Genomic DNA, 13,131 nt, shown 5'->3' on the forward strand with positions numbered 1-13,131 from the left:
ATTGCTTCAGAGCTATAGAAGCCAATGATTTTGGTCTAGTGCTTAATGCTCTTTTTTTTGTCATGAAGTAATGAAAATAGAAAGTTGCATTATCATTCCTGCAGTGGGAATACTAGCTTTAACAGTGCATGTAATCTCTTAGCATGTTCTTGTATGTGGTTTTAAAAAGCTTTTCTAAGACCAGATTTTTTAGGCTTGATTATTTAATGATGAGAAATGTATGATTCAACATATAAATATTTGCTTTTAACCCACCTTTTAGACATAGCACAAAGTTCAGGAATATTAGGAATAGTTTGGATGACCAAAGCATCTTTCCATATCAGAGCACAAGTCACCAATACAGGCCACAAATCATTTATTTCCCAAATACAGACACAAACATTTATATTTCACTTTGGCAGTAGAAACTAGGTGAAAAGTAAATTTTAAAATAGAAATTCAACTATTTCACACTTGTATTATGTTTTTAACCCTTTTGTTACATATTTAGAGACTCACAGGACCATAAAGTTATATATCTAGGTTTTGAATATCCTATATGAATTTGAGGCTGAAATATATTTGTGCATTTATTTACATAGCCTTGTATTGAGTTTCACTTTCAGAACTGAATAATGGCAGTCATTAATAATAACATAGGCACACACAAACAGACACACCTTGAGGCTATACTAAGCTACAGCCTTATTCTTTTTTTTTTTTAAATGACACATTGGGCACCTACTATGTGCTTAGCACTGCTAGGCACCTAAAGGTGAAGTGGGGTAATGGAGTCAGACAGCCTCAGTCTCCCATGACCTTGCAACAGTTAAGTCATCCACACGCACAAAATTCGACATTACCCAGTTCAGTGTCAGAGTTGTTTCAAATTTCGGAGACCTGTGTCATCTGAAATAGGGGGTTCAGAGGCCTGCTTGATGGCAGGCTTGAGCACAGTATATTCTGGATCTAAGAGACCTATATGAATAGTTGGATAATCATGGAGATTCAGCAAGTATTTCAGAAATATTCACTTCAGGTATTCCTCTGTCAGAATACCTAGCCATCAATCAAGAGCTGCTTTTAAGAAGCTGATGCATGGAGGTGGCAGAGAACACATGAATTGTTAGTGAGCCACTGTATCGGGGGAAATGTTGACCCAAGTGCGGACTTTGTGCAAGAGGCGATCTCCAGTTTCCGATGACCTTTGAAGGGCCCGGCATTCACCTCTTCTCGCCTCACTGCTGATGTGACAGAAGCAGCTGGAAGGAGTCAGAGGCAGCCACCTGAGAGTGAACACTTTCCCTACAGGCTGCCTCTCTGCCACGTACAAGGTCAGTCACCAGCCAGGAAAACTGCTCTTCCATTTGCCTGGGAACAGAGCTGTGCAGCTTTGTCTTAGAGTTAACTCAAGTTTACCAGACCAGTATGCAAACTCCGACTACTTTTCAGAATTGAGCAAGGAGAGGTCAACAGAAATGTTGGAGGGGGGATGTACATATATTACAGTAGGGGAGGCCCACTTTCATGAATGAGCCCCCAGTGTCTTCAGAGGCTTCTATGAAGGCAAAATCTGATGAAAAACAGGGCACCTGTAACTCACTTTTGTGAAGTCTAGACCCCATATTTATCCCCATCTGGAGAATCTTTATAAGTAACTGATACTTATTAAGGATGACATGAAAAGAGGTATTCCCTCAAGAGGACTCTTCCTGTCTCAAGTGTTACTTCCTACAGATTTATGCAAATTTACCCTCAATTCCTTACCACCCTTGCATCATTTTACTTTTTGCAAAGCAACCAATTCCCGATGGTGACAGAGGACGTTATTTCTCCCAGCATCATAGATCATAGTGGATTTCTACTTGAATCCTTTCTTGCCAGCTATAGATTTGCTTTAAAGTTGGTGCTACCTAACAGAGTGACTGTATTCATTTTTAGTGAAGCAACTTCAAATATTTCTCCCACAAATAAACCCAGCTTGCATATTTGGATTCTTTTCCATATCAGCTTTACTGATACATACAAGTTTGTACTGAAATTTTTAGTAGTCTGGAAAGTATGAAGTGGTAATGGGTATAGTCTGTGTGGCTATTGTAGATGCATTCTACATAATAGGATAGTTTCACTTGGTATACTAATATAGCTGTATAATTCAGATAAGCCATCAATAAAAATTTCATGTTTTTGGCAAACACCAGGTAGGTGCTGGTTAGTTTTAATAGTAGAGGAGATCTTTTACATTTTTTAAAAAAGATGTTTTTATTGATTTTTAGAGAGAGAGGAAGGAAGAGGTAGAGAAACATCCATATGAAAGAGAAACAATCGGCTGCCTCCTGCACACCCCCTACTGGGGATTGAGCCCACAACCTGGAATTAAACCAGTGACCTCTCGGTGCACAGGATGACATTCAACCAAAGGAGCCACACCAGCCAGGCGGCCTTTTACATTTTTGAACAATGTGCCTTCCTAAAATCCCAAAGACTCAATACAATAGAGTATGTGCTTTTACCTCAAAATGGAATGAACACCAAGTTGAATTGCAGCGCAGGCGATAGGCCGGTTCACTCACTGGCTGAAACCCATGCTCGGTCTCATGGTGTGTCGGATTTTGTGCTACAGCCAAATCAATTACGTTAAAGGTTGTGGGCTGGGGTGGGGTGGAGATAAAGAGAGTCAAGGCTAAATAGGAAACCTAGGGAGACTAGTTTTGCTTCTCATTTTATTACTCTGCCATTTTTACTCAACTCTAGCCAGTGAGGCCAGTAACTCAGTTTTCAATACATGGTAAGCCAAACCAGAGGGAAAAAATGCCTATTAATTTATAGAAGCTTGATAAATATTTCTGGAATATTTTAAAAAATGGACAGCATTGTGCATTTGTTATAGACTGATTATGTGATTTAAAAAGAAACCCGTAGCTCTGCGCAAACGACATCAAATTGCAACAGCCTGAATTCTGCTGACCAGCAGACGAGGTTCTGCTGGTGTGAACGCTGAGTCAGAACAGCCAATAACATGAAAGCTGTGCAGTATATTTTTAACACTTCTGTTTCTAGAATATGTGAAGGATTTGAGGTTGTTTTATTCTTTTTCATAACTGGTTAAAAAAAATTCTCAAAGCAAAGTTTAGGGTTTTTAGTGAGTTTTATAATTTGAAGAAAAATGTCAAATTTTAGTATCACTAGAAAGATAAAATTTGGATTTTACTTTAGAGGAACACACATTTCATTTTAAAAGTTGTAATTTGCTCCACACCAGGAATAAGCAACCTTTACACTTACATGATAGTTTTATACAGCAAGGTTTTAAAAATAATTTACATTAAGTGGCAAGTATGACTTGGGTCAATAGCTCTTCAGTTAATCAGAAAGGAGAATGAAGCTTTTTAAACATGAAATTCCGGACTACTTCAGGTATTCAGAGCATACATTTTCTCTTTAGGAGGTTTGTCTTCAAACAGTGAGATAGATTCACTAATATTTCTAATCCATAAGCAGTATCAAGAAAGCTATGTATAATAAATATGTAAGTACAGTGTCAGTACAAACCTTACAAAATAAATAAATTTAAACACCAACTCAATCTACTTTTGCTTTAAAAAATGGTTAAGTTTCTTCATAAGATGTCACAACTCAGTAGATATTAAATTACACATCATTCTAAATAAATTCTGTGAAAACCAAAAGTGGAATAATTTGTGAATATACAAGCAATAAACTTTTAAAAAACCCCAACATCATTCTATTTGTAAAAAGCAATCCTAAAGAAGAGTACATTATGGTACAAAATATGGAAACTAAATTGAATTCCTCTTTAATGAATCTTATAGGACATATTTACATTTGCAATGCCCCCAAGCTTCCAATTCTCAGGCATAAAATGCATGACTATACTAGCTTGCTTGTCTTCAGACCCCTTGTTCCCAGTTTTCCAAGTTCAGCAAACTATGTCCTGGGGCCAAATCCAGTCTGCCACCTGTTTATGGCTCTTGACCCCTTGTTCCCAGTTTTCCAAGTTCAGCAAACTATGTCCTGGGGCCAAATCCAGCCTGCCACCTGTTTATGGCTCTTGAATAGTTTTTACACTTTTAAGTGATTGAGAAAAGACAAAAGAGGAAAATTTGTGACGTATGGAATTATATGGAATTCATTTCAGTGTCTGTAAATAGTGTTATTGGAGCCCAGCCACCCTCATTCATGGATGTATTGCCTACTGCTGCTTTTGCATGATTTCAGCCAAGCTAAGTTGTTGCAACAGAGACCATATGGCCCATAAAGCTCAACATATTCAGTATCTGGCCCTTTGCAGATAAAGTTTGCTGACCCCTGTTCTAAGTCAGTTATTGCAAGCTTAGTCATGTTTTTTCTTTTTTTTTTTTTTTCCTTTTTAACAACTGTTGACATTTATAAAAGGACAATCTCCTGGGCTTCTTTGCTTCATTCATCAGGAAAATCGTTGGTAGCTAGCCCTGTGCCATTTCGCTTGTCCTCCGTGTAGACCTCACATCGTGTGTGATGAAAGCTTCGGTCCAGAAATCATCAGTTTCCAGTTTAAGTTGAATGAAAGCAAGGAAAATATGTATTTTTCCACCACGCTCATTCTTGACTTTCACTTCTTGCCAAAAGGTCTTCACCTGTGAAGTTGCATCCATAGGCTAGTTAGTATATTGTGAACGGAGGAGCAGAAGCATTTACAGTGCAGCAAGCGTGTAGTGTTCAACAGAAACCCACAGCTCTGGTGGCTGTGTTTGGGGGACAGACTACGTCTGATACACTCAGTGTTATAACATGATGTCCCCAGGAGGTGGACCATGAGGCTTTTTCTGTCCCAGAACACCACATTCTTCAGAAAGATTTTTCTTTCTTTTTTTTTTTTTTAAATCACAAACTGTTCAACTTTTTTTAAAAGGTGGAATTCCTTCAACAACGGTATTTATTCGGATAAGAGTAGGTAAATAATTACTCGTTTAAAAATTCTCAGAATATTTATTAAGGGGGAACTCTTGACACTTGAGAGAGGAAAATTTTAGAACAAACGTGAAATATGTCAGCAGAATGCATTGAAAATACGAAGCTTGTTTTCTGATGAGAACAGACAAAGGCCCTTTCTTTTTCCAAGTGCTCTTGCTCGGAAGCACCATTCATAAAGGAGCTCATGACGTGGGATATAGATTCCCAGAGGTGCACCGATGGCAGGTTTTAAAGAGAAGCTTCCACAAGTTCAAGTAAAGCTGCAGTCAACTGAATGATTCTGAATGTGTGCTGAAAACTGAGCCCAAAGACATTTATCTAAACCACCACCCTCCATACTCTCCTCAAATAGGAGCAATCAGTAGTGCTCATTATAGCAAGCACATCATTTTTTTGTTAAATCCTCACCTGAGAATATTTTTTGATTGATATTTAGAGTCAGTGGAAGAGAAAGGGAAAGACAGAGAGAAATATCGATGTGAAACACATCGGTTGGTTGCCTCCTGCCCACACCCCGACCAGGGCCTAGGCCGGGGAGGAGCCTGCAACCGAGGTACCTACTCTTGACCAGAATTGAACCTGGGACCCCTTGGTCCGCAGGCTGGGGCTCTATCCACTGAGCCAAACCTGCTAGGATACAAGCACGTCATTTTAAAAATATATATATATATTTTTTATTGATTTCAGAGAGGAAGGGAGAGGGAGAGAGAGAGATAGAAACATCAATGATGAGAGAGAATCATTGATCGGCCAAGCATGTCATTTTTAAGTCAAATTTCTAGTGGAGTTGTATTCTTAGGTACTTAATGTAATCTTGTAGCACGAGGGCTCTTTATGTGCAGAATGTAATTTAGCTGTATTGTTACGGAGGTTATAATAGAGAGTATAACATCATACCTATGATTTATTTGTTGCTAACTTCTTGATAAACAGAAAACAATATAAAAATTTTATTGATTTGTTTTTAGAGAGAAAAAGAGAGAGGGAGGGAGAGAGAGAGAGAGAGAGTTTTTGTTCCACTTATTTATGCATTCACTGGTTGATTCTTGTGTGTGCCCTGACAAAGGATCGAACCCACAACCTTGGTGCATCACGACCAGCCGAGCAACCGGCCAGGGCCCAGTATTTTAAATTTCCATCTGTCCTTAGGGCCTGCTCAAAGACCCACTACCACAGTGAGTCACTTCCTAAAAGCTGGGGAGGTTCAACACCGGTGCTTTAGTCCTAAAGCTCACTTGGCTTTTGGAGAAGGCGTTGGTTATGACAGAAAAGGAAGTGAGTCCGGAACTTTTAAACAATTGGGATACCAACGGTATCTCAACAGGAAATGGGACAGCCCAGAGCTTTACTGTTCTGTGCACATCCGCCGTTATCTGACGCTATGTGATACGGATTGCTGCCATCCTTCTGAGATTTCTTCCCAATGAGTCTTTGCTTAACCGGAACAATCCTGACTCCCTGGGAATAGCGGGGTAGGCAGATACTCTGGAGGAAGAGGTTTCCTGTATTTGGCTTTGTCTGTGGTTTTGAAAGAGCTTTGTAAGTGGTACGAGGCACCAGTTATTGTAGGAGATGGTCCTTGAATGTAAAAACGTGGGCTCTCTGTGTCAGGCTTTCTTTTGGGCTGTTACACATCCAAAGTTGGCCTTGCCTAGAGAGGCCAACTGTGAGCGCCTACAGTTTAATATAAGAAGGTCCTGATTGTGATGGAGACGGGCGAGGGAGCCTTGCGGTACAAGCAGCAGCGCCTTCATGTGGTCTCTGGTGAATTTTAACTCTGAGAACCACAACCCAACAGGTGAACAGTGCGCTTTGACAATCCCTTCGGTTCATTAGGAAACTAAGTTAAGAGAAGAGATCTGTGTTTGGTTTCCTCATATGCTTCTTTTTTTAAAAAAAATTCAGGTTCCATATAAATAATTTAAATGAAATGTACTCTGCATGTGAATACCACACAGGGAGCTGGCAACTGAGGGTGTAATTTACTGCTGTTGCAAGATGGAGCTTGTTACGTTATTTTGCTTTCTTTTTAATCATCACACCCCGAATGCCAGAGTTTAAGTTTTTAAATGAGGCAGAAGAAGTTGAGTTTGTTGAGGTCAAATCAAACCTCAATTAGAATAACATAAAACTAGACAGCCAAAGGAAGGAAAGCTGGATGACTCAGAGCGGCCCCTCAAGAGTGTTTGACCAATAATCAAAACAATTCTATGTCTGATGAAATATGGCTGATGTAGTTTGGGAAAATTGGTTGTCCTCTTAGATCCTTTGTTGAGTTCTATATAAAATAAGATCTGCACGGCTGGTGTAGCTCAGTGGATTGAGTGTCGTCCCATGGACCAAGAGGTCCCAGGTTTGATTCCTGGTCAGGGCACATGCCTGAGTTGCAGGCTTGATCCCCAGTAGCGGGCGTGCAGGAGGCAGCCAATCAATGTGTCTCTCTCATTGATGTTTCTATCTCTCCTCCCTTCCTCTCTGAATCAATTTATATATATATATATATATATATATATATATATATATATATATATATTTAAAGGAGGTGTACAATGATAACTTCTGAAGGTACATATATCTTCAGAGCCCTTTTCTTCTTGTGGTACCATTCCTCCCTCCCACAGGGGACACCTCCATTTGGAAAAGATAAAAGATACTGTGCAAATTATGCCTTACAAAGTAGTGTAAGTGGGCCTCTGGTTCAGAATGGTGCAAAGACGTAGTGTACCTGGTTAAACTTGCTGCCCATGGTCACTGTCGATAGTCCATCGTGTCGCTGCCACCCACAGGTCTCTCCTCTTTGTTTTGGACACTTTCCGAAACCAAGACCTGAGAAGGTGATGTGAGTCCTCGGGGCTGTTTAGTTGACTTGGTGAACTTCTTGAATTCACTTGCAAAAGAAATGCCTTTTCTCTTGTCTTCTCTGGATGCCTATGGGAAGAAAGAACTCTCCATTGGTATTAAGTTAAAGCTGGCATCCTCAATCAGGGAGCAGTACATCAGAAAGGGCCCCCTTTGCTTCCCTGTCTATGACAGGGCCTTCCCTCTCAGGGTTGCTTAACCACAGAGGGGAACACATTTCCCGCAGTGAGAACAAAGCCAAACAATCTTCTCCCCATAAATTTCTTGACTTTCTCCTAGATTTCACTATCTCCCAAATTTGATTACAAATTAGTTATGAATATCAAATAACTGGTGAAGAGAGTAAAATAACCTTGAAGTTTACCTGCACTTGCTCCTTTAGCTTAAGGATGAATTTTCCTGCACCTTTCCACTTGCTTTGGGCTTGAAACACACACTCTTGATCCAAAAGGACCCGCTGGGAGGACTTGGGGGTAGAAGACTTCTTGTTGGCTGTGTCTTTCACCACCTCTTCCAAAAGTACGTAGTCGTTCGGGTTGGGGTTGCTCAGGATGCTGTAGGAGTACTTGGCTTTGCATAAGGTCTGAAAGATAAGTTACAATCCACTGGATAAAGACTGTCTCCAGCTCCTGCATTCATTATAAATGAAGCTCGAAGGTGGCAACAGGTCTTGTTATCCTACTCCCCACTTTCCATCTGTATGGTTGTGGCTTATGACATGCTTTCCCACACTATGGTTTAGCTTCACAACACTCCATGCTTAGTCATTGTTATCCCCCCTTTCAGATGAGGAACTTATGCAGATTCCAGAGGATGAGAAGCAAAGAAGCAATAGAATAAAGACTGGAAACAGATTGTGTGCATGAAACCAAAGCTCATAGACATGAAGGTCATGTGGCAATGAGGGACAGACCCCTGACCCTCAGACGACTCCCTGTCCCACTGGACTGCCTCTTCACCACAGAATCTTGGATGTTAAGGCATTTTAGAACTTAGTTGGCCTCACTTCTCATTTCGTGCAAGATTATCTTTCATTTATGCATTTGTTCAGTCATCAAATGTTTAGTGAGGGCCTACTATGTCCCAGATACTTTGGGGGCACAAAGGTCAACAAAAGAAGCTAAGTTCAAAGTCTATACCAACCAAATCACCGTGCAATAATAGTGAATAGCACTTAAATCGTGCTTACCATGTGCTAGACGTTGTACAGTTTACATATATTACTGACTTAATCTTCACAACAACTCCGTGAGCAAAATACTATTATGCTATCACCATGTTATCTAAGTGGTAACTTACCACATGCTGGTATGTGGGAGCCAAATGGGACAGGCTAGTAAAATCAGACATGGTGGGAGCTTTTATACAATAGAAATCAACAAATGCTACAAATCAGAGTGTCTTTTTTAAGCATACCACTGTAACTAAGGCACAGATGGTTAAATAACTTGCCCAAGGTCTCAGAGCTAGTAAGAGGTAGAGCTGGGATTGGAACCTCGAGCCTTTTAACCCAGAGTCTGTGCTGTCCACCATTATACTACCCTACTTCTCAAGGGTGTTTGACGAATGCAAACCATGATAAGGCTCTGAAGGAAGGAAATACAGTTTGTGAAACCATGGACACAGGGAAGCAGGACCTAGAGGTGGGAGAGGGTCAGAGTAGGCCTTCTGCTTGCCCTCTGAAGATGGCCATTCGGTATTGGCTTAGGCATTTCTGGGACAATGAAATGACTACTCTGCAGAGCCATGTCCTACAACATTTTCACCAGTGCTTCACCCGGGGCCTGACTCATGTAGATACTAGGTAAGTTATCTGTTGAAGGAATAAACTATTATTTCCCACTTTCCCTTTGTAGGTCCCCACTGGTCTAGGAACTTCATTAATAGAATGGTCTGGCATCTGACTTGTCCCAATAACGTACACGGAGAACAGGACTGAGGTGAGGGAGGGCTCCCACCTGCTGAATGACGTCCTGTGCGGTGCTGACGCGCGGCGCTTTGATGACCGTCCGCGGCTGCTCTGGAGAAACGTCGTGCACTTGGACAAAGAAACTCTCCTCCTCCGAGCTCAAGATCACCTCTCTGTCATCTTGAACAATGCTTTTCTCTTCCAGGTTCTATATTAAAAGAGAAGAAAAGAGTGAGTGAGTGGCGAGATGATGTAGAGTAAGGAAAGAAACATCAAACAAAAATGTGAAATGCATCTTGGCAATGTGGAAACAACTTCTTAGCTTCCTAGTTTATATGCTAGTTAATATTTCATAAATTATTCTAGAAGGACATACATGTCTTAGACAAAAAGGGTACTGTTTCTGCTGATACAGACAGACTGATAAGGTCTGGCCCAGAACAAGCTAGTAGATCTGCTCCTATCAGCTGTGGATTATGAGCACAAGTCAACTGTAGGTAAGTTTGTACAAAGACAATATAGCATTTTGCCAATTACCAAAAGCCAAATAAGCAAATTACATTTACGAGAAAGCACACTCCCCCCCAACTCTCGCATAGAACTTGAGCATTTAAGAAATGCTAGACATCTAAAATGTGAAGAGTGAAACTGACATTCAGCTTAAATGAACAAAATCCAGAGTGAAAGGTGGAAACGATGGCTGGAGGTAAGTCACACTGAAATGAATATCGACACTTTGTAAAGTATACGATAGTCTAACAACTATGCTGCACACCTGAAAGCAATACAAAATAACACTGAAAGTAAACTGCAATTAAAAAATAAAATTTAAAACTATAATAAAATAAAAATTAAGATTTGATCTCTTAAAAAAAAGAAACGAATATCAACAAAATACTCAATACTCATGATAATTAGTTATCAGGTTGATTGGCTTTTGGTGAATTGGCTTCCAGTGAATTTTACACATATAATTATAAATATTACCTATATAATTAGATATATTTATAGTACAGAAACACAGAGATAAAAAGGCAAACTTTTCCCACTGTCACCCTTTTCCCTTCTCTCTCCCATCTCATTCTCCACAAAAAACACAAAAACCCACTGTTGTTAGGTCATATGTTCTAAACATCTGCTATGGCTATACAGATGTATTTTTGTATATGTGAATAGACAGGTACAAGGAAACCCTGGAATTATGTGAATTTAAATATAATATGATTGTCAAATGACTCCTGTTCTTTGTTAGTCCCGCTAACAAAGAGGGCAGTTTACAGTTATCTTCTGCAGGAGCGGCAGGGAGGGGAAGGCGAGGCAAAGCAAGGAAACAGTAGGCAACCCATGTCAGGGAGGGAGGTTTTGGCAGGGAGGTCCCCGACCTCCAGCACTCTCCAAGTCTCATCTCCTCAGACCAGGCCACTGAAATGGTGCTAACTGGCCAGAACCCAAGACCACTGTCACTATCCTGGAAGTTAAAATCAGCCACACAGGACCCAGAACTGTCCCCATGAATATTAAAATCAAATGGGTAACTGCCACCAGATGGCGCCAAACTGTAGCCAGGACCAGAAAGGATTTGCCACCCACCCACACAGGCTTGCCCCAATCATTGCCTTATCCTTGCAGTCATGGAATTTACATGACTGAAGTTTTTGGACTCCATTCATTCTATTAAGGGCTGGTGGGGGAGAGTTATTGTCTATGTTTACTACCTAAAATGACATTGTCCTTTACTACAAATACTGTTCTACAACTCTTTTCCTCCACTTCAAAGATTGTGGCCATTACATTTTGTTAATTCCTAGAGATTTTGCTGCATGATATGTGATGGCATTGATTATGATATATCTAACCAATCGGAAAATGGGAGTAGGTGGTATTTCACATGACATCTATATATATAAAAGGCTAATATGCAAAGTGTCCCCTTGGGAGTTCGACTGGGAGACCAGGAGTTTGATTGCTCGCTATGATGTGTGCTGACCACCAGGGGGTGGCATGAAAGGAAGGAAGGCCCTGATCGACCCTGATTGCCAGCCAGGCCTAGGGACCCTACCTGTGCACAAATTTTGTGCACTGGGCAGGAAGTTACTGGGCTTCTATCGGTTTATTCAGAAAAAAAAAAAAAAAAAAAGGGCTTCATCAACAAACCCCAGCAGGAGCCAACCAGTCTGGAGTTGGTGCTGTGCTGTTTCCTTCTCGGGAGCTATAACGGGAGTATCAGCGAACATAACGATATTTAGTACGAGTTCTGATCAAAGCTGAGAAATTATTCTTACTTTATGTGAAGTTACAGAATATTTTTTTAAAAAAATACTGTTGTTTTAGTTATAAGTGCTGAGCCATTTATTAGCTACAACTTTAACAGGCACTAATAGGAACACAACCAACCCCAAAATGCACAACAATGCCTACAGGCCTCGAATTACCCAGTTCTGTGACCCTCATGACAATGTCTTCTCACACATACAAGTAAAAAAGCTGACGAAACAGCTGATGACATGCATAAGGAATCCACTGAGTTCTTGCTCGCTTTGTTTTAGAAGGGATGACCTTTAGGCTGAATTTCTGTAACTTAGAGATAACATTCTGAAGATGTGCAAAAGAATAAAATCACTTCTCCATATACACTGCAGAAGAAGAATAGAAATCAAGTGGGAATTAGAAGAAATTCTGATTTTGAGGGAGTGGTGGGTGGTGAATTACACACAGAGCTGTTACTGTGTAGGCTGCACTCAGACACACTTACTTCCTGCTGGGTTTTTAAGACAATCCTGCCAACATAGCCCTCTTCTGGAAACCAGCTGCTTAAAATCTGCACGATCTCTTCCTCGGGACCAATGGCCCTCTGGAACGGCTGTTTTCTGCATTCATTCTTTTCTTTAGATATAAAATATTTTTCTTCCATCAAAAAGTAGTCTGCGGCAATAGGTCTGGTGTCTTGTTCAGTGGTCAGAATCTAAAGATAAAGCAAAGGCACTTTTCGCAAAAAACGGTAATTCAAAACAAGCCTGTTTTCATGGAGCCCAGGGAGCTTTGATGTGTAATTTATAAGCGAAACCTACTCTGGAGTGTTGCATAATTCTCTTTGGAAGGTCTAAGAATTCTCTTAAGTCCAAAAAGAATTGTTTATGTGCATTCTGGGCAACAACACAATGTACTCATCATCCCCAGACAGTGTAACTGTTTTTCCCGCTTGCTGGAGTGAGAGCTCCTACCGAATGAAAAACTGTAGGTTTGTAAATCTACGAACTTACCTCTTTGTGATCTTGCAACACAGGACCAAGAGGATAAGGAACCCAGTCCAGCTTTTACCGATAACTATCTCTGTACCGTTGCTGACTCTATTCTGACCCAAGTTCCTGGGAATTCTCCTTCCAATGAAGTCTTAACTGTGTGTCTAG

The 13,131-nt window shown here is 40.5% G+C and overlaps 1 protein-coding gene across 4 annotated transcripts in view; it reads right to left on the reverse strand.

Moving 5' to 3' along the window:
• Positions 1–294: 294 nt before the first annotated feature.
• PLCE1 (phospholipase C epsilon 1) overlaps positions 295–13,131 on the reverse strand; it is a 294,253-nt gene continuing 281,416 nt past the window's right edge. For all 4 annotated transcript variants that reach the window (XM_070432674.1, XM_070432673.1, XM_070432671.1 and 1 more), the window contains 5 exons: positions 12,477–12,686; positions 9,774–9,932; positions 8,180–8,398; positions 7,682–7,884; positions 295–4,619 (listed from right to left, as the gene is read on the reverse strand). In XM_070432674.1, coding sequence (XP_070288775.1) covers positions 7,705–7,884; positions 8,180–8,398; positions 9,774–9,932; positions 12,477–12,686 — 768 coding nt within the window. In that variant the 3' untranslated portion in view covers positions 295–4,619; positions 7,682–7,704. The remainder of the gene's footprint in view (positions 4,620–7,681; positions 7,885–8,179; positions 8,399–9,773; positions 9,933–12,476; positions 12,687–13,131) is intronic.

Source organism: Myotis yumanensis, unplaced genomic scaffold (assembly GCF_028538775.1).
Source record: "Myotis yumanensis isolate MYYU_CA2020_CCGP unplaced genomic scaffold, mMyoYum1.0.hap1 SCAF_13, whole genome shotgun sequence".
NCBI lineage: Eukaryota > Metazoa > Chordata > Mammalia > Chiroptera > Vespertilionidae > Myotis > Myotis yumanensis.